The sequence below is a fragment of the Daucus carota genome, chromosome 3 (genome assembly GCF_001625215.2).
Source record: "Daucus carota subsp. sativus chromosome 3, DH1 v3.0, whole genome shotgun sequence".
Taxonomy (NCBI): Eukaryota; Viridiplantae; Streptophyta; class Magnoliopsida; order Apiales; family Apiaceae; genus Daucus; species Daucus carota.
In genome coordinates this window covers 59,824,556-59,845,585 of record NC_030383.2, presented here as the reverse complement: position 1 = coordinate 59,845,585, position 21,030 = coordinate 59,824,556, and the positions used below count along the sequence as shown (strand labels likewise).

General features: G+C 34.3%; 4 protein-coding genes and 1 non-coding gene across 5 annotated transcripts; 3 read left to right on the top strand and 2 right to left on the bottom strand.

Annotated features, from left to right (window-relative positions):
- Positions 1–1,158: 1,158 nt before the first annotated feature.
- On the bottom strand, positions 1,159–2,254 carry LOC108213848 (PRA1 family protein B3). The gene has a single exon (XM_017385638.2). The coding sequence runs from the start codon at positions 1,966–1,968 to the stop codon at positions 1,330–1,332; it is 639 nt and encodes a 212-aa protein (XP_017241127.1). The 5' UTR covers positions 1,969–2,254; the 3' UTR covers positions 1,159–1,329.
- Positions 2,255–2,708: 454 nt separating this feature from the next.
- TRNAM-CAU (transfer RNA methionine (anticodon CAU)) lies at positions 2,709–2,793 on the top strand. The gene is given in 2 exon segments: positions 2,709–2,746; positions 2,758–2,793. It is a non-coding gene; the product is annotated as a tRNA-Met (tRNA).
- Positions 2,794–3,050: 257 nt separating this feature from the next.
- On the bottom strand, positions 3,051–4,389 carry LOC108212833 (GDSL esterase/lipase At1g06990). Its single transcript, XM_017384545.2, has 3 exons — positions 3,760–4,389; positions 3,439–3,679; positions 3,051–3,250 (listed from the first exon to the last, which is right to left on the bottom strand). Exons 1-3 carry the CDS (start codon positions 4,387–4,389, stop codon positions 3,051–3,053), a joined length of 1,071 nt encoding a protein of 356 aa, XP_017240034.1.
- Positions 4,390–11,870: 7,481 nt separating this feature from the next.
- LOC108212831 (uncharacterized) lies at positions 11,871–12,509 on the top strand. Its single transcript, XM_017384544.2, has one exon. The coding sequence runs from the start codon at positions 11,871–11,873 to the stop codon at positions 12,507–12,509; it is 639 nt and encodes a 212-aa protein (XP_017240033.1).
- Positions 12,510–18,436: 5,927 nt separating this feature from the next.
- Positions 18,437–19,370, top strand: LOC108213172 (uncharacterized). The gene has a single exon (XM_017384940.2). It carries the CDS (start codon positions 18,555–18,557, stop codon positions 19,011–19,013), a length of 459 nt encoding a protein of 152 aa, XP_017240429.1. The 5' UTR covers positions 18,437–18,554; the 3' UTR covers positions 19,014–19,370.
- Positions 19,371–21,030: the final 1,660 nt, after the last annotated feature.

Genomic DNA, 21,030 nt, shown 5'->3' with positions numbered 1-21,030 from the left:
CTTTTAAAAATTAGCATGTCATATTTTAGAGAGTAAATGACAAAGTGGTGGCTGTAGTTTTCCAAATTTTACAAAATATTGGCTAGAGTTCAAAAATTATAGATTGGTGGCTGTACTTTACCTCCACGTTTCAATAAGGTGGCTGCCAGAAATCAGCGCCCCTTGCTACCTGCTCTGCTGATTCTGGCGAACACAGTCTCCAACAGCCAAACCCGCACCCATCATCCACTAACAACTCCAACGATTACACTGCTAAAAACTATAAGTTCAAGAAACAGATACATCTAAAAGGATTACCAATAACTCATCTTTCAATCTACAAAAATCACAAAAAAAAATAAAAAAATTCACTTAATCAGTTGAAATCATGAATTCAAGAAACAGGTTCATTTGAAAAGATCAACAACCCACCTTCAATTCATCCATTTTCCACAAAACCCAATTTACAAAATCTCCTAAAAAACTCAATCAATCAAATACAACACTAAAATCACAAATTCAAGAAAAAAAGAGAGAGAAACAAAAGAGGACACGGCAATTTCACAGCCAATTCCACCAGTATATCCAGTGATAATAAAAGTGAAATCTTGGGGGAGAAGAGGAAGAGGCATTGGATTCTCAAGATAACTAGCCATAATTCTCTGAAACATCTCATAAATCACATTAAACCATCCCTCTTAACCGTTCAATCCAGCCCAACCCCTTCTTCTTCTTTAAGTTGCTTGTACTCTCTTCTCCACTGACACTCATAATTTTTCTCAATCGGAGTTTTTGCTCTTCTTCGTTAATTCTGTCTTGACTGCACAGTGATGATACATATGTCTGTGCGTAAAAACCCGCTTTTACCCTTCTTTTTTCTTTATTATTTTGGACTTAACACCTAAATTCAACGGACCTTGACGGCAGCCACCTTATTAAAAGACAGAAATAAAGTCTAGCCATCAATCTGTAATTTTTGAACTTCAGCCAACGTAAAATTTTGGAAACTATAGCCAACACTTTGTCGTTTACTCTATTTTAGATGATATACTTCATTTTTTTTTATGATAATCCAATATACTGTATGCCTAATTGAACTTAGCTGAGGGCTGAGATCTACTGTGTAAAATATAATTGTGAGAAAAAAAATAAATTTGTGTTTAATATATTACTATACAGTTTATCAAGTGCCAAGAAAAAAAATATGTGTGCCCATGTTTTTTGCTAAATCCGTTCCGATCAAGTGTATATTTCTTATGTTTAACAGCATTACAGAGTTAAAATCATTGCCAAGAATGAAGCGAATGATGATCAACAAGATCACATCTAGTACTAACATCAATGTCCGTATCAAACCATGTTAGAACCAGCAGCAACAGCAGCAGACGTCGCGGCGCCACTGAGCATCGAGAACATCCCAGTACCACCAGCACTACCTTGTTCATCAAGAAACAAATCCTCAGGAACCCTAAACGCTCCATGCACACACACAACTCCCACTCCAACCAACATCGATGTCATGATCAGTGATCCCGTGACAAAGATCACGATCAATGACGCGGTAATCAGGACTCCTAGCGTCTCGCGATCAGAGTAGACGCGGCCGAGTATGATCACAGGGTGATCAGAGGGGCGGAAGAGGTAGAGGAAGAGCCATGCAGCGAGGAGAGAGAGTAGGATGAAGAGAGAGAAGGGGTGAGAGAGGAGAGAAAAGGCGAGGATTGAGGAGAGTATTGTGAGGTAGTTTATTCGGAAGTAGGAGATGTTTTTGCGGATGCGAGATGAGGCGTTGGGGATGGAGAGGGGACGGGAGAAGGAGGTTTTGTCGATGAGTTCGTACCAGGGGCGGCGTTGAGAGAACGCAGTTTGGAGAGTGGTGTGGAGGCGCGTGAGGAATGTGGTGAAGGCGGGGGTGGCGAAGGAGGGTGGGAGGAGTGGCGCGGGGGTGGTGGTTGTGGTGGAGAATGGGAGGGTGTAAGTGGAGGACATTGCTGTGGTATACAAATTGTTTTTGAGGTTAAGAGGAATGTAATCGAGTCGAGTCGAGTCACTCGAATGCTAGTAAAAAGGTTCGGCAATGAAGAGCTTCAAACGTGAGTGGTTAAGTTGAGAAATTTGTGTGGAAGAGGCAGCGAATTAAGGCACATGAGTGAGATGTAATTTAATGGAAGAGTCTGTATAGAAGAAAGGTGTTTGACATTGCGAAACCAGATCTAAGACTACATTTAAGCCAAAGAGATGCGATCTGGCTTGTAAAAACAGAAAGAAACACACAATCTCAACGTTACAATGAATAACTTTATATCAAGTCAGAGTTATTTCGAAAATTGAAATCATGATTCCGTCACTCGCGTAATGCCTTGAAGTATAGATGAATTAAGGTAATATTTTCGAATGTAACCAGAGTTTAACAGCAAGGGGCTCAGCCACTACATTCAACTCCAGCTTCTATCCAAAGCAACAATCTCAACTTTATCTAATGTAATTGTTGGGATGGAAGTAACGTGAACCGCTCTTGAAAATCGAATTATATGACTTTTCGTATACGAATGCAGAACAATATCTTTTAAATGTGATGCTTTGCAGAAATCATAAAGATCCAGAATTTTAAGCCGTTAAGTTAGCCTTGTTATAGCGACACCACATTCTTTACACTGGATTCCCGGTCTTTTGCTTTTTTGGCCTCAAAACTATCTTTAAGTATCTTGAAATCAAGAAAACAACATCATGGGGTGGTGGCGCAGTTGGCTAGCGCGTAGGTCTCATAGCATAAGAGTAATCCTGAGGTCGAGAGTTCGAGCCTCTCTCACCCCAAGTGCTTTTTATTAGTTTTAATCATCTCATTTTTGACATTCTACTTGGCCAGCACAGCAGCCCTACTGAATGCTGATCCCAAGAAGCAGAACACTATTAATTTGCCCCATAGTTTTTTCTTTTTACACATGCTTCATACTAGAATCACTACAAAGACACTTTCAAGATTATAACATAGAGTGAGGGGACATAGATTACAGGCTATCAGATTACAAACTTAGGCCTAATTAAATACTTGAAGTCCAGCTGATCTTAGATCATGCTAGGAGATTAAACTGTGGGAGAGCATTGCTGATCAAATAATCGGACATGTAGCGATAGACAGCTTGGGTAGGATGTATCGAATCCCACAGAAAATATTTTGAAGGATTCGGACATGTCAGCACAAAAGCATTGCATGTCAGTCCCATTGCTGGGACTCCTTCTCCACAGCAGTTTCCAATAGGTGTATACAGACCTGCCATTATTCACATTTTTTTAGAAGTCTCATCAACTATGACCATATTTGTGTACCTTGAGACTTGACTCTCAAGAAAATTACTCCCTCTGTTTGGATATGTTAATCTTATAAAAAAGTCAAGAGACTAACATATCCAAACAGAGGGAGTACGTAACGTTGCAAGAATAAATAAGTGAATAATGTACCGTGAGGAATTGGATTCGAGGCTAATTCTTTCAAGGGTGTGAAAATATCAGCATAAACGATTGTGCTGCCAGGAAGTGAGGACTGTAATTGATTCAACATTGCTTGAAGCTTCCTATTGTACACTTGGGGATCTGAATTCGGGTTGTTCAAACATCCCACCACTCCCCCGAACTCCAGAGGGCCACAAACAGGGGGAAGCCCTGCTATTGCCATGTTCCGACATCCATCTTCGTATAATGACTGCATTATTAATCATCTGAGTTTTTTCGGGTACCTATTAATAAACAGAATTTGCATTTATTGTGTGAAAGGGAACTGACCTTGATAAATTTTTCGACGTTGCCTAATAAAAAATCTTGGTATTGATCAATGAATAAATGGAATGGCCCTGGCTTTTCATATATGTTAATGGACACATCATTACTCCCTGAAATAGCAAAAACCAGAGACTTTCCAAGTACATTTGCAGCCTCGAATTCTCCCAGCATTGCAATAATTTTACGTTTATAATCCTTAAAATATTTTTGGTACTGCTGTGTCACTGAAATGACCCGCGACATACTAGCAGTCCTGTCATCGTATCCAGACCCTGCTGACGCGAAACAGACTCCTGTGGGGAGCTCAGATTGAGGCACATTCGGGTCAAGAAAAGGAGGAACGCATTGCTTAAGGCCCAAGGCATCAGCCAAAAAATCCGACATGAGTTTTCCATCAGAAAATCTACCTGTGGGAATGCCACCGGGGAATGATACACCATAAGGTGCATGGTTTGCTTGAAGGTCAGTAGAAATGAAATTATTGTTTCCGGTGTCTAATAACGAATCACCGAAGATCAGAATAGCTGAGAATTTGGGGAGGTTTGGATAATGTGAAGATTGAGCATTGCATGAGCACAAAGTGGTGCAAAATTTAAGCAAGAGGAGATCAAAAAGAAAGAATAAAGGAGCCATAAGAGCTGAAAAGATTTCTGGTAAAGTAGAGTCTGTTCATTTGTTGATGTTAATCTCTTTCACGATTTGGAGCACATTGGCTTGTTCTAAATTTATAGTTTTTGATCAGATAAACTTTATTATCCCAATTTAATCAATTTATTATTATTTGAACTCCATTTGTATGGAGAAAAATGATTTAAATTTGAAGAATACTTAGGCTCGGACATATTTCACATTTTAACAACTTTAATGCAGTTCCAAAATAGGCAAACTTTGATACATGGAATTAAAAGTTCAATTGTTTTAAGAATTCGATTTGTGGAGGTTACATATTACTCTCAGTCCCAACCATTTTTCTGCACTTTCTTCGGATGTCTCATCCAATTCTTTACCTTTCAAACTTACCAAAAATAGTCGAGTACCATCACTTCTTCATTTTCTTCGTTTTTCACACTACTCCTACTCCACCATTTTTTTACATTAAAAATCAATTAGTCTCACCACTTCACCCACCCCGTGTCCAAACCAAACGTAAAAAATTGACCGGAACGGATGGAGCATAATAACTCATCCGACGGCTATAAAACTGTACGCCGGATCCAACACTTTGCTTAGTTACTTGTACATGATGGACCAAACTGGAAAGCATAATTACATCTGGGCCGAAATGGAGAGCATGAAACCCAGAACACACAATGTTTGAGCCCAACTGAAAAGCATAGTATACCCGGAACCAAGGGATGATATGTCCTTCAACATATTGGGCCTGAGACCATAGCAAATATATAGATAAATTTTGAGTGATAGAAAGCGATAATAAAATATATTATTTGATTAAATCCTCCTCATATTTTATTTAATATAATTATTAAAGTAAAAAGAAGAAGTTTGTTAAGAAAAATATTAACTAAAATAAATAATATATGATTTCTTTAAATTTTAGTAATTTTATTATAAGAAATTTTTTAACTTGGTGTACTTAAAGGCTTCACACGCACCGGCTTCTTAACACATAAGCTCAAAAAAATCGTTGGACAATTAACCTAAAAATTTGACGTATACATAGGGTTATTATAATGTCATCCAGCAGAAATTATCTCATCCCATATGATTTTTCTCTGTCGGATTCCTTTTTTCCTATAATCATATGCTACTAACACACATAATAAACACACTAAGTTGATATGGCTTATACCTAAAAACGAATAAGATTTTTCTTTAAGAAGATAGAGTTGATGATACGCACACTAAGTTGATATGGCTAAAATCTATTTGCGGCTCTAATATATTAATATTTTAGATGAACCGGTTGTGAATATAATATCGAACTCTAATCATGGTTCAAACCTAAAAAGTAAAAACGAATACGATTTTTCTTCAAAGGAGATGGAGCTAGAGTAATTCTAAAGACAAGTCGGTGTATCAATCTTGGATTAAATCATTCCTGATCCTCCACCCGTGAAAAGATCATACTTAACGACTTGTTTAACGCAAAATCCTGTATTTAATCCTGTTGAATGTTGGGAAACAAGTAGCTAGCTAGTAGGCTACAACTAATAGAATATGCATGTATCCACTTTGTCAGTTGACAACTAGCCATTGCATGCATCAACATGGCTCATCAGTTGTGGCGCAAATCCAAGTAAATTTTGGTTTGGTACATCATACATGCATATGTGTTGTTAAGTTCAATCTCCAATTATTATGATAGTGCACACACACATCTCACCTACTCTGGATTTTTTTCATTTAATTCTGAAGATGAAATCTTTGAGATTTTTGTGCACGAGAGATGACGAGAGATCGAGATATGCCCACGACTGTCCTTAGAGCGCTGAACCAGATTTCATAGAAGCTGCCGTAACTCATAATTACTACTCCCTCCGTCCCGTTGGATTGTTAACATCACTTTTTGGCACGCTTTTTAAGACTTCTATAAAATATAGTTGCATGAGGTTTTTTTTTATAAAAAAAATTCTGAATAAAAGTTTGATGTTTAAACTTTTATTCAAAAAAAAAATAAATTAAAAAAACATTATAGAACTATACTTTATAAGAGCCTCAAAATGCGTGCAAACAGTGAACGTTAACAACCCGGTGGGACGGAGGGAGTATTAAGATATGATCTTGGTAAGCACTTTTTTTAACATCTTGAGATTTCAGCATCAGAATTGATTACTTAACATGGTATCAGAGGCTAGGCTCACAGGAATATTATACCTACAACTTAAGGTTTAAGGAGAATTAGTCACTTAACAATTACGAATCTGAGAGTTAACAGAGATTCAGAGAAGGTTTCAAGTATAATTCTTCGTAAGAATAATGGATCGTAGAATACTTTGTGCAATTAAGTAGCTTATTGAGATTAGTCGAATTATATTAATTTAATATGCAAATCCGGATCCTGTATAGTAAAAAAGAAAAACTTTTTAATGATTATTAATCATCAAAATTTAAAATTAGAGTGATGATAGTGACAGTTCTTTCCACTAAATTTGAATGAAGTGGCTAAAGCTAGATTTTTCAGTCGTCTATTAAAAGAAAGATTTTGACAAGCTCTTAAAAAAAAAAATAGCAAACATCATTTTTAAAAAAAAACAAAAACTAAAATTGATCACTAATTTATAAATTTAAAATTTTGATTACTTTTGTGAAATTCAGTGTAGAATAGTATCATTATTTTTAAATTTACTCTTAAAACTATAATGATTCTTAAAACTGTAACAATATTTTCTTTCGAAAATTGACCCCCGAATTAACCATTTTATGATTCCCCCTCCGGCTATCCCGAGTCCACTGGCTTTCAAGATTTCTCGATACTAGAATCTTTTGAAGGGTACCACTAGGCTGCCATCGAAATGGGGTCTTTAATCTGCAAAAAATCTCGAGAGGACGTACAATCAAAGGTTAGGTCACACTTAAATGCCTTGAATGCTTCATAAAATTATCTACCAAACTGCAACACGGAAATATAAATCAGTGAGTGTAGAATTTAGGCGGATAGCGATGGTGATTTGATTTGTGGTGGGATATATAGATGGGAAATGGGGTCTATAGGCCAAGATTTAAAAAGAATGGTACAAACTATAAGTTAAAGCATTCATCATTTAAATGGCATGTATATAGGCCAAAAGATTTTAATTTGATTTCGACGTTTTACCTTCCTATGGGTTGGTTTTATATACGTGGGATACCCCATGTAGATGTACGTTTGCATGAAGTCGGGTATCATAATCCATGATTTTTTGTTTTTAAGGGAGTCTTTTTTCATGGTCAAGATTGTGACATTGGTGCAATCAATGTAGCCGGATACAAAAAATATATATTGGGGCCAATTTTGGGTAATACTTGCCTCACTTAAAAATTTTATATACGCGAACACAAGTGTTGTTATTAGAAAAATGATTAAAAGTCATCGTTACATACGGCCGTTAAAAATGACTAGGATCAGTAATTTCTCGTTAAAAGCAACCGAAGAAAGTTGATAACTTATAAGAGGGTATTTTTTTCTTATTTTTGGTAGATTTTATATAAAAGTACCACCTTCTTGGTCATTTTTATAAATTTTAGATTTTTCAATTTACTTCATATTTTACAACTTTTGTAATCTCAATTCAAGAGGAAATAATAAAATTTTCGAGGATCAACTTTTTTTTTTATGATCTTTTCGAGTCCTGTATAGACTTTCAATACATATATCAAAATATATTTTCTCACTATCCTCTTTGTAGAAAAACAAGAAACCATCCGTACAAGTATCAATTTTTTAGTATCCAATGTTCAAACGACTTACCAATTTTTTCGTATCATAGTATTTCATGGACACAATTTGCGATCATTCGGCAACACTGATTCAATAAGTTCAAGCAATTCCACAAAACCTTATTATTACAATTATGTTTGTATTTAAACTGGAGTAGTTTGTTCCCAAGTGATAATGTTGTAAACCTTGTATTATCTGGATAAATTAGTTCAGAAGCACTATCAAGTATTTTATTTTTATAAAAAATTTTTACTGTTACATTCGATTCTTCACCATTCTTGAAATTTTCAGTTGTATTCACAAAATCGTCAAGTATTTCTCGTGCATCATAAAAATTATTTGCGCAACCAACATTTTTTGAACTCGTTCTAGTACCCACGTGTGATCTATAACCCTTCCCATAAAAATACCATATTATATACCCCGACATAATACCACGTCGATACAAATCTAATGTCACATCATCAGAATTTTTGTGGTTATAATTCACATTATGTACATACATATCTTATTTTCCCCTTTAAATTAAATCATCAGTTGGTGCAACAGCAAATTTAATGAAATTATTTATACCGATTTTGTTCTCATTTGTTATACTCTTTTATTCTTATCAAGCCGGTGATTCATGTAATTACGATCAGATGCTATCTACATGTGTAAATATATATTTTTAAATTATTCTACTTAAAAATATCAAAATAAAATCACTATATACACAAAAATAAAAAATAATTATCATATTTCTACAATTATTTGTAGCTTCTTATTCATAGATATATTTATAATTATTAACCAATATTTTTTCCTAAAAAGGTAATTAAAATTAGCAACTAACCATTTCTAATTTTTTCTATATAACAATTCACATCTAATTAAATTATCAATTAACATGTATCATTTTTTTTTTCATAATCAAGTAATTCTTAATAAACAAATAATAAGCAACATAATTGAAAATGAGGAATAATAATGACTTAGCTTTAAAATTAGCCGATGTGTGAGCTAACTTGGAGGAAAGAGATAAAATGATGGAAGAGAGATTGAGTACGTGGGATAAGAGGGAGTATGATTAGTGGACAAGAACGGATGATACGGGAAATTAAGGGTGTGGAATTGAATACTCCCTTCCTTATTTTTTAAAAATTGAATTGTTCATACATTTAGGGAGCCTCATTACCGCAAGAGGTGCTCTTAGATTGTATACATTTGAATGAAATGAAATAATTAAGGAAAAAATGAATGAAAAAAATTGTATAGAAATTTTATGAATAAAGAATAATGTATGAGAAAATGATGATTAAGTATGAATATGGCTAAATTTTATGTGATGAATATTGTATAGAAAATGAAGAGTTATAATAAATATTTTTTCCAAAACAATATATGGATGAAATTTTTATTCAAATATTATGAAATAAAATCTTTGGATGAATACAGATGAACTGCAACCGGCCAAATTTCCAACATTAAGTTACTACAAGTTTTAGATCGCCAAGATCCTACAAAGCTTATATTACATTATCAGATTCGGATCATCCACCTAAAATATATACTCACTTTTTAGGCAAATGCTACATAACATCTATAACCATCCAGTTTAAGAAACTTTAAACAAAAGAGAAGGGAAAAAAAAAAACGAAACTGCAACACATGCAGAATACATCCAAATTTTCACACATCTAGAGATGGCACTTTTAACGTATTTATTTTGCATTATTTTATTTAGATAACAACAGAATCAAACTGATCAAATTCATTGAATTCACAGTCCTTTATATATAATACCGACTAAAATACTTGTTAAAATAATGTAAGTGGAACAAGTACAAAATCGATGGAGTACGGTACCGGCTTTAATTGAGCTGAACAAAACTACATTATTATAATTAATAATTGTTGATTAAGAGTTAATTTAAAATTCAAGCTTCCACCTTGGCTTTGGGGCGAAGACAAATATTAACACGTTAATATTCAGTTTTAGTAACAACGAATATTTTTAGATCGATTCAATCTGTCTGACGTTACGAATCTTAAATTTATTGTAGTTCGTGAATTTGTCAGTAAAAGTGATATAATAGTAAATATCACTTCTTGATTCTATTGAAACTGATGATTTTTGTCAGTAAAATGAATTAACTAATATTGCGTAATTAGTTTATGGTTTTATAATTAAAATAATGTGTTTAATTAAACGAGAAAAAATACATGCAATCTTGTAATATCAGCTGGTTTATTCTCGTTAAGGTCGGTGCATGCAGCAACGTACGAAGCTTCGTACAAGCTGATCGAATTATAAGATGAAACTAATTTTTACACGAGCTAAAAGATGCATTAGCTCAGACTGCGTGCAAAAGCTGAGATAATTTTAATTATGAAGTGGTGTAAATGAAAATATCAGGTATATTTGTTTAAGTGTGTGTATATTATTTATTGTCGCGTGATTATTTAAAGAGTTTATTGCATTTTGCACCCCCTGGATTTCCGAAAAAGCACTTTATGGCGTATACTTTGTATAATTGCAGCGTGCACCCCTCACGTTTGAAAAGCGCGGCAATTGGAACCCTCCCCACCCGTTTCCGTTAAAATTGACCGGCTTTGACCAGTTAACGTTAAAATTTAAGGGTATTGGTGACCATTCACCCTTTAACTCTTGTTTAAAAATTAAATTAAAAAAACATACGGTAAAATCCCTAATTCCCTCCAATTCCCTCATTCCCCTTAACACCGTTCCGTATTCCTCACACCACTACACCAGTACAAGCTTACTCACACCACAATCTCGTAAACCTAAAATCAATAACGAACGACGATGAGAGGGCGATTAAGGAGTACTTTAGGCGTAAATGATGCAGGAGGGCTGAAAGCGATGGACGATGCTGGTTCAGGCGCATTTGCTGGTGGAAGTGATGAAATCCCGGCTTATGGTGGTAAGCACGATCTTCGTCTCTCACATATGCTTGCTTTAATTGTGTTTATACGGCATTCGTACTGAGTTGGATATATTTCATGCATGTTGTCTTTTTGTGGTATCTAGGGTTTTGTTTATATATATATTTGTGGTCCCATTGATGTGAATCTGTTCGATTAATTAAAGTAGTGTGGTCCCCTTGTTGTTTAAAGCTTGAAAAAACAATTTTTGTATGCAGATATGAGTCCATACTTTTCGATAAAACTACACTATGGTGGTCAGTTTAACCCTGAATTTTCTGACTATGTTGGGGGTGATATTGCATATTTTGACATGTGTTCTGTGGAGGGTTTGTGTTTGTTTGAAATTGAAGCTATGGTTGGGGAGGTTGGTTGTAGCACTGATAGTACGGACCTCTGGTTTTTGCTTAATGAATTAGAGTTTGCAGCAGCTAACATCATGCCTATTGAAACTGAAAGGGACCTTGACCTACTTAAAACCTTGGTAGAGAGTAATTACAAATTAGTTAGGCTGTATTTAACCCCTAATGGCCCTGGTTTAGATGGTGAAAATTGGGATATTTCATTTACTCAATTGGCTATAGATCAGAGGATACAGAGGATAGAGGACATTAGAGTTGAAGTTGGAGAAGCTCTGAATGAGGTGGTTGAGGAAGGTGCAGATGAGGATGAAAAGGAAAAACAAAGTTTCCATGGTGACAGTTCCAACATGGATTCTAGTGAGAGTGACTGTCCTAAGCCTAAATAGAAGAGGAGGGTGCCTTCACCTAATCCACCATATAGAGCTAGAAAGAGAGGTAGGTATTCAATGTTAAGGGGGCTCTTTAAGAATACAGAAGAAACACCAGTTGTTCTTGATGAAGAAGGTAATGATGTGACACCAAAAACTGTGAAAAGGAACAAAGGTGAAGGTAAGAGCAGCCAGAGACATATAGAAAAGAAGCAACCTATTGAAGACAAACTGAGCCAGAGTCAAAGAAAACCTAGGGAGAAGACTGTGAGTACTGAGATAAAGGAAAAAGAGAAGAGCACTGAGAACAAGGCAAAAGAGAAGGCACTGAGAACAAGTCAGAAGAGTGTGAGCCAGAGTAAACTGAGTCAAGAAAAGAGAAGGCAAAAGAGTGTGATTTCTGAGGGTAATGTTGGTGCAGAGCAAGGTGGTGAAGAGAAGTTGACTCAGAGTGAAAAGAAGAAGAGTAGTGAGGTGAATTTGAGACAGAGTCAGAGAATTAGGGAGAAGAGCAATGAAGACAAGGGCAGCCAGAGAACAGGTAGCCAGAAGAGCATTGGAGGAGGCTTGAGGAAGAGCCAGAGATTACAAAAGGAGAAAAATTCAGAAGTGAACTTGAGCAAAAAAGGGGGGCCTAAGTTGACTGAGAAATCAAGCAAAAGTGGGACTTCAAAAGTGGAAATGGAGAATGAGGAAGAAGATGTTGAAGGTGTTTAAGGTGTTGTGTGGTTATACAGCAACATGAAAAAGGAGTTTAAGGTGTTGTGTGGTTGTCATTTGTCCTGTAGAAACTTGATACAGAAAAAAAGATGCAGGAAGATGAAGAAAATGGAGAAACTTTGTAGCAAAAGTAGGGCTGAGCAAAACCGAACCGAACCGAAATAACCGAACCGAACCGCATAAATTCGGTCCGGTTTGGTTTGAAGTTTCTGAAAATTTCGGTTAGTTCGGTTTTCGGTTTTAACCGAACAAAAAGTTCGGTTCGGTCCGGTTTCTGAAACCAAAATTTCGGTTTAACCGAAATAACCGAAGTTTTATATATATATGATTTTAAATTATTTATATTTATATATATAATAATACTTAAAAATATCTAATACTATTACAGCCCGTGACTTGTGAGTCCACTGAACTCTAACCCTAATTAGCATTTATCACGCCTCTAGCCTCCATTCTCATCTCCAGCTACCAGCTTCACATTCGATTGAAGAACGATTCAGCATAGTATTATATCGAGTTGCGAGTCTGCCTTGTTTACTGAGTCAGCCTGCTTTGTTTTGCAAGTAGATAGTTTGTGTTGCTGTTGAGTCTTGTTGATAAATTCATTCCTTGAGTTGCTGAAATCCGATTTGAGTTTTTGTTGTGATGTTAATAACTCCGATTTGCGAGTTGCTTTTGTTGGTATTCAGTAGGTTGACTTCTGTGTTTCCGCATCCATTTGATTTGAGTTGAGTCGCCGTTCTCGGTCACCGAGTCGTTCTGAGTAGCGTCCGAGTTGTTGGTTTATCTTTGAGTTACAGCCTGTTTGTTTGATTTTCTGAGTCTGAGTTTTTTTATATATAAAGTTCGGTTTTAACCGAACCAAACCGAAAAAACCGAAGTAATTTCGGTTCGGTTCGGTTCGGTTTGAAAAACAAGTACGGTTCGATTCGGTTTCAAAAAATATGAAAGTTCGGTTTTCGGTTATTTCGGTTCGGTTCGGTTTTCGACCGAACCGACCGTTTGCTCAGCCCTAAGCAAAAGCTAGATGACCTACAAAAAACACAAAATGAGATGTTTGCCAGCCAAGATTCAGAGACAAAGAAATCACCTAGGTTCAAGATACTTGCCGGAAGATCTCCCAGATCCAGCCCAATCAAAGATGGCAAACAACTGCTCGTTCATGGAGGTATTGTCAAACCTTTCAAACCACCAGCAAAAACAGGCCCCTCAGGAGTTGAGTACTTCGAAAGAGATGGTCAGAAATACACAACTCTTAAGCAGTTGCAGGGAGCATCAAGGAAGAACAAGGGTCCCATGGTCCCATGGTATTGACACTATATTTGCTACTTGGATTGTTTTCGTTCAGAAACAACTAGGGTCTTTTGAGAATTGCTCTGTTTCATTAACTTTTGAGAAATGGTCTGTTTCTTTTTGTTGAGCAATTTCTTTTGTTGTTGGCCGCTTCAAAACTTGAATGTCTTTTGGTTGGTTGTATCTGATCCTAAACATTAAGAGCAAAACATTTATGCTATCCATCTGCTTTTATCTATGTCATTCATTGAGTTTGGTTAGCATTTATACTTGTTTTCTACTTTTATCTCTTCATCTGTTTTATTGTAGCATCTGTCCTCATATGTGCTATACCCTTCTCAAACACAAAACAAACATGAGGGACGCATTAACAGAATTCATTTCAAACAAATACAATACAGCGTTCATCAAACATTACTCAATGAAACTACTTAAATCGAAGATAATGACATGAACAACTACCTACCAACCTAGTCATCTACTTCAACATCTTGGATCTTGCAGAAACTATACAAAATTATTGCAATCCAGGTGACAATCAACAAAGTAAGTGCAACATTGCAACCGCACTTCTCATCTTTAGATCCTTTTAGGTACTCCATGTCCCTTTCACCCACGAAACCCCTTCTCCCTACCTCGGAACATGCCAAATGACCTCCGATCTGTTGCGAACCAAATCCAATTCTCTTGCACTCAACTTGTTTTGTTTGTGCTTCGAGTTTATTAATTTTTCTCAACAACCCAGGTATTATTGCTCTTGCACGCTCACAAAGCGGCTCATCCAACCACCGGAAAAATCGACATCTTTCACAAGAAACAAACCGCCGGCCTGCATTTAGATCAGTCCAAGCAGTTTTTGTTGCCAACCAATTACCACACAGACATCTTTCAGTCATTATCGATGAAAAAGTAAATAAAGAAGAGAAGAAGAGAAGAAAAGATAAGAACAGAAGAGATAAGATGGGAGAGAGACAAATAAAAATTATTTACTATATGTGTATATATACAACTGAGGGGTAACGGTACTTTTACTGTGTTGAAAATGGGTCAAATGCCCCTCAGTTAACGGTCTTGAGTAAACTTAACGGTTCAATGACGGAAGGGTTCCAATTGCTGCGCTTTTCAAACGAGAGGGGTGAACGCTGCAATTATACAAAATATACGCCATAAAGTGCTTTTTCGGAAATCCAGGGGGGTGCAAAATGCAATAAACTCTACTCTTATTTAAATCACAATGTTGTTATAGTTTAACGAATTGTAAGTCCATAATAAAGTCTACATTTCCCAATTATTATTGCTAAAATTTTCTATTCCCTCAATATTTTAGCTAAAATTCAATAAATCTCTTATCAATAGAAATTATATATTATATAATAAAAATTTGTTCACTTCAAATACACATTATCATTTCATTTATAACAGTTTCAAATAATAATAACATACTATTTTTAAAATATAGTCATATTACATTATAACTTACGAGTTTCATATAATCAATCATTTTAACCAGCATCGTTGAAGATGTTCTAATAACTATTTATACAAGAAAAATGCTAGAAATACCCAATTTAGGTATAAAAAATATATACAAAATGATACGTGAATGTCATGTGTTTATTGATTATAATTTAAACAATAATAATGGACCTCTTATATGAATTAATCTCTCTTAATTAAATCATTCTAAACTGCCACGTCATGACTGATATCATGTTATTTTCGTAACAGATTTTACAGCCACTTTTATATAGTTTTACCCTTTATATAATGTCTAACTTACTTTCCTTGAACTATTAGTTAGGAAGAAAACTCACTTTTATATGAAGAAGATTTTTCAGATTAGTCCTCCTTTGAAATTAGACGGTGACTAGTTGTTCGTGGATTAAATTAACTGTTTTAAGTAACTGTTTTGACTAGGAAATAAGTTAGCTATTTAGCAATACATCCAATTATATCCGTAAATATGGAAAAAAATAAAATAAAATAAATACATAAATAGGACGCACGCGGACTCGAGTTGTACCCCAAGTTTTTTGTCATTCACATCCAATATTCGTGTTTCATACTCGACTTATACCGTTATACAAAAACATTGTCTATTATATTATTAACACTCAATCGCAGACCCGGGATTCAGGGTGCCAAGAAAAAGAACTACTTAAAACAATTAATTGAGTTGAGTGAGAAGCAGATGAATGTAACTCCACCAAGTCTTTGTATATACTCTGCCAGCTGCATATTTATATAATATATCAAACATATATGTATGAGGTAAATTAATATTATAATGTTTCGAAGTTGTTTGTTTGGCGAGCGATTTAAGGAGTATATGTGACTTATGTACTCCCTCTGTCCCTCTCATTTCTTTACAGTTACTATTTTGGGATGTCCCTCTCATTTCTTTACATTACCATATATAGTAAGTTTTTTCCATCATTACACCCACTATCTTCCCCCACTATCTCATATTTAACAATAAAAACTACTATTACACCCACTACTTTCCTCCACTATCTCAAATCTATTATTAAATATTGATGGGTCCCACCACTTTACCCACTTTTCATCTAACTTAATCATTTTTCATACATTGTCTTGGTCTCCGTGTCCCCCTCCAATGTAAACAATTGAGGGGGACGGAGGGAGTATATATAATAAAAAAATCAGCTTAGATCAAGTCCAGCTGGTTTCGTTGGACTGGAGCAACCTAATAAGTGCTAAATTGACCACATCTATCCTCGCCTTTTCAGGGTCATGTTCTCAACCAAATAATCAATAGAGGTTGGGAGAGCATTTCCGAGGGGTTGGATAGATTAGAAATGTAGAAATATTAGATAAAAATAATATATTATTGACAATAGGTTGTGTTGAATAGAATATTGATATATATTATTTTAATATGCTAACAAATGATGTAATTTTGGCTTTTACAGATTTTTACAACATGTAAAAGTTTAATAAATATATAAAAAAACAGAAGTTGATTATATTTATAGATAAGAAAAATGTTATAATTAAGTTTTTTTTTTATAGATTTTTATAGATTTTTTATTTTTAATATGTATTAATGTATTTTAGCTAACAACTCTGGAGATATTCTAACGAAATACTATTTTAACAATTAAACTCACTCATATAATATATACTGTTGCATCTTCGAATCCTCACTTTCAATGGATTGTAATATAGCATTGATATATGTGAATAAAATTTTGTCACTATAATAAGACAATATATAATTATAATTAATTATTCTGGTATGACCCTCAATTTTCGTAAAAGAATAATTATAGATTTTGTAGATTAATTATATATCTAAAGATGAAAGATAAATTGTCATATAATAATATACGGGTATGTACCTTTATATATTAAAAGGACATCACCATGAAAAACATTTATTTAATTCGATTGAGCTTAATCTGTTGAAATTGGTAAAGATTAAATTCGGCAAAAGACCATCTACTTGGGTCACTACAACAAAATAGGGTTTTTACGAAGTAAGTTAAGGCGCAAGTCCATCGTAAGTTCCTACTTTACGACGGATTTTTCCCGTCATTTTTGGTCAAGTCAAAAGTTACAAAATACGTCACAATTCCCAACATACGTCGCAAGTATTAATACCATCGTAAGTTTCAGAATTTACTGACGAAACTTTCCATCGCAAATATGTTGTGGACCTCAAATCCTTGTCCGGATAAATTTTATCTTACGACGTCGTATATTAACTAACTTACGATGGAAGTTTCCGTCACAGGTCTGTTGTGGGTTCTGGTTTTCTTTTTGAACAAAGTTGAATTTGCGACAGAACGTCTGTCGGTAGTTATGTTACGACAGGACTTATATATGATATTTTATCTACTAAAATACAATAAATTAATTTTATTAACATTGCCCATCTAGATCTAATCTAATAATATTAAATCTTGTTCACGGGTCCAATTTTAATGCCCCAACAAAACTTTAGCATTTATAGTTAGCTACTTAGCTAGGTTGCCCCAGAAATGTTTTGTTTTAATGCAGCGGTTGAAATTCATAAAATCAATCAAAAAAATATCTAATATTGTGAACATGCATGATGATTAGGCACTCCTAACAGTTTTAGAACCAGGAACATGTAATAATCATTAGAGATTATTATTCTATGAATTTAAATGTTCCTTAATATTGTATTATTGCGCATAATTATGGATTAAGAAACTTTTTTTTAATATCACAATGTGACGGCTTAAGTTAATTATACTTGCAAGTATTGACAATAAAGGAAGCTTACCCAGAAGGCCAGAAAGCAGAAAACAGAGAGCTTCTCTTCAGTTCAATGATTATGCTTCACTGTTAAACCTCTAAAATATACTTATTTGTACTTGAAATTGATTGTTGTTCTATAATTTAAACTTTAAGTGATTTTAAAATATGAAATAAATTTTAAACATGATAGCAAGTGATATTGATCTGTATTTCAAATTCAAAACGGAATAGTACTTTAATTCTCTATACAGCTACTGATTAATTAGAGAAATGCCGAGGGGCAAAAATGACATTTCCGTTCAAAGTATTATAATATATATTATTACCACCATGTAGTTTGCAAGGACAGTTATGAAGCCCCTCTATATATATGAGTACATTCAATCCCATCCATAACACAATTCAAATCAACCACAAAGATTGTAAGAAAAAACACAAAGTTATATATATTTAAGATCAAGCTTGTATATAACTCTTGAGTTAATCATCTACATTAGAAAGATGGGAAACAGTTTGAGATGTTGTTTGGCTTGTGTTCTTCCTTGTGGAGCTTTGGATTTGATCCGAATAGTTCATTTAAATGGCCATGTTGAAGAGATCACACGTCCGGTCACCGCCGGGGAGATTCTAAGCAACAACCCTAATCATGTCTTGAGCAAACCTTGCTCTCAAGGCGTAGTTAGGAGAATCTTGATCTTGTCACCAGAGACTGAGCTCAAGAGAGGGAGTATTTATTTTTTGATACCTTCTTCTTCTTTGCCCGAAAAAAAGAGAAATCATAAAAATCCGAAAACATCTTCCAAAAAACCTAAAAGCATTAACAGCATTGATGTTGTTGTGCTGCCGGATCCCTGTCAGAAAATTGTTACGTCGGAAAAGAAGGCCTCACGACGCGATCGGAGGAGCTGTAGTAAGAGTGGCCAATGGTTACCTCAACTAGAAAGCATTCATGAAGATTAAGTCCATTTTTCCGATGTCGGAAGACTATTCTTGAGTGTTTTTTTTTCTTCTTTTTTTTTCTCTTTTTTATGTGGGGAGTGTACTTTGAGGGTGATTTTGGCTTTGTGGATATATTTTACCTTTATATATACTCTTTCCTCTTGAAATCTTCCGGCTTGCTGCTGCATGTAATTTTTGCTTAGCAGATTTCGGAATGTAATGTTTGATTAGATTATGTGATAAGTTTCCATTAAGTTTCCCATAGAGAGTGTGAGGATGTTTCTAGTGGAAAAAGTTTGTACCTTATAATCATCCTCAAGTTGTATGTATTTTCCACTTTCTAATGGAACTTGGGAAACCTAGTTATCTTTTCATACACATATCATTTCCTCTATCAAAGGATTAGAATGTGTAAGCAAATCTTATTCAAGATCTAACTAGCTTTGGCTTTAGGCCAAACTCCAATGATATATCTATGTTGTGGGTACAAATGTCCTGCATCACATATATTTTTCCACAGTAATCCATAACTACATGATATTTAATTATCATAATTCGAATTTAATAACAGATCTGAGTTCATCTTAATTAAAATGTTCTGATTCAACTTTAGTGCTCTAGCACTCAATAACCATTGTAATGAAACCTAAGCAGTGATTAAACGGTGATTATATAATTAAGTTTAACAAATCATGTGCAGAGCATATTTGTGTATGATATATCTAGCTATTTTGAGTTTAGCATACATTGAAATGTACTTTGATGACATAAAGTTATACATGTAACTAGAAATCTAAATGTTTTGAAATGATATATTGATTGCTTCTGTGCCTAATTATTAATCAAATGTGTAAGCTCTATTATTTAAAACACGTCTTCTCCATCTCCGGAGAGTGATTGATTGTACCTCTGGATTCCATTTCAACATGCTCCAACGAATACTTAATCTGCCACTGCACCTTCTTTTACTCAATGATTGACATGGTTGTTACCATTGAATATTCATTCTTGTTATTTTTTGTTTTGTTTAGGTAATAATTCAATCTTACTTACCATTTTTGTAGAATTCAATAAGTATATAAATTGATAAACCATTTCATTCAATAATAACAATTTCATTGACCTTGATTATAGTTGATAGTTGTTATGTAAATATATAACATGGGATATGTATATAGGTGGGTGCACTTTCAATCTATCATCACAAGAATGTTGATAAGAGTGAAGTCAATGTACATTTAACCAATGAGGCATCTGGTTGGCTAGCACACAGAGGGAATATAGGCACTTAAAATTTAAATAATGTATGTATAATTTTTTTTATATGAATACTATATATAAATAGTAGTTAATGAAAGTAGTTTTTTCAATTTTTATGATTGCTAATTATTTGAAATTTTTTACCACATTCACATATTTATAAATTAGAATTTACATTTTATTTCTCACTAAAATAACTCTTTTAAAGGATATATTAAACTATTTGAAAAGTGCATATATAAATTACATATCTAACAAATAATGAGGATTGTATATAAATGGTTGAAGACAAACTTGTGTGTTGGGAGGCCAAAAGTTTCCATTAAAAACTAATCAATTATTGGGAATATTATTATTAGTATATTATAACAAAAATACAAAGAACTCAAACATGGCGACATGGCCACGCTACAGCAATATAAATGCAAAACAACCTGGCAAACCTCTAAATAAATTATCTAACTACATATAATATTCATTCACTCCATATTAAATCACTTGGCACATGGATTCCCTAAATTCTCATTATTTTACATAAATTACTTTTTTCATCCTATCAATAGTGCTTGCTCAATATTAACTTTACATTTATCAAGAAATATTTTAGTAAAATCATGTCAGATAGATACACAAATAACGTTGAGTTCTAGGAGAATCCTTAGAAGTGGTACTTATTTGGAAGATCCCCATGCATGAAGTTGGATTGAGGTTTAAGCATGATCAACTAGTTTTAGTTTATAACATTGAGGTGTTTGTTTTAATTTGTTCGGTAATAAAT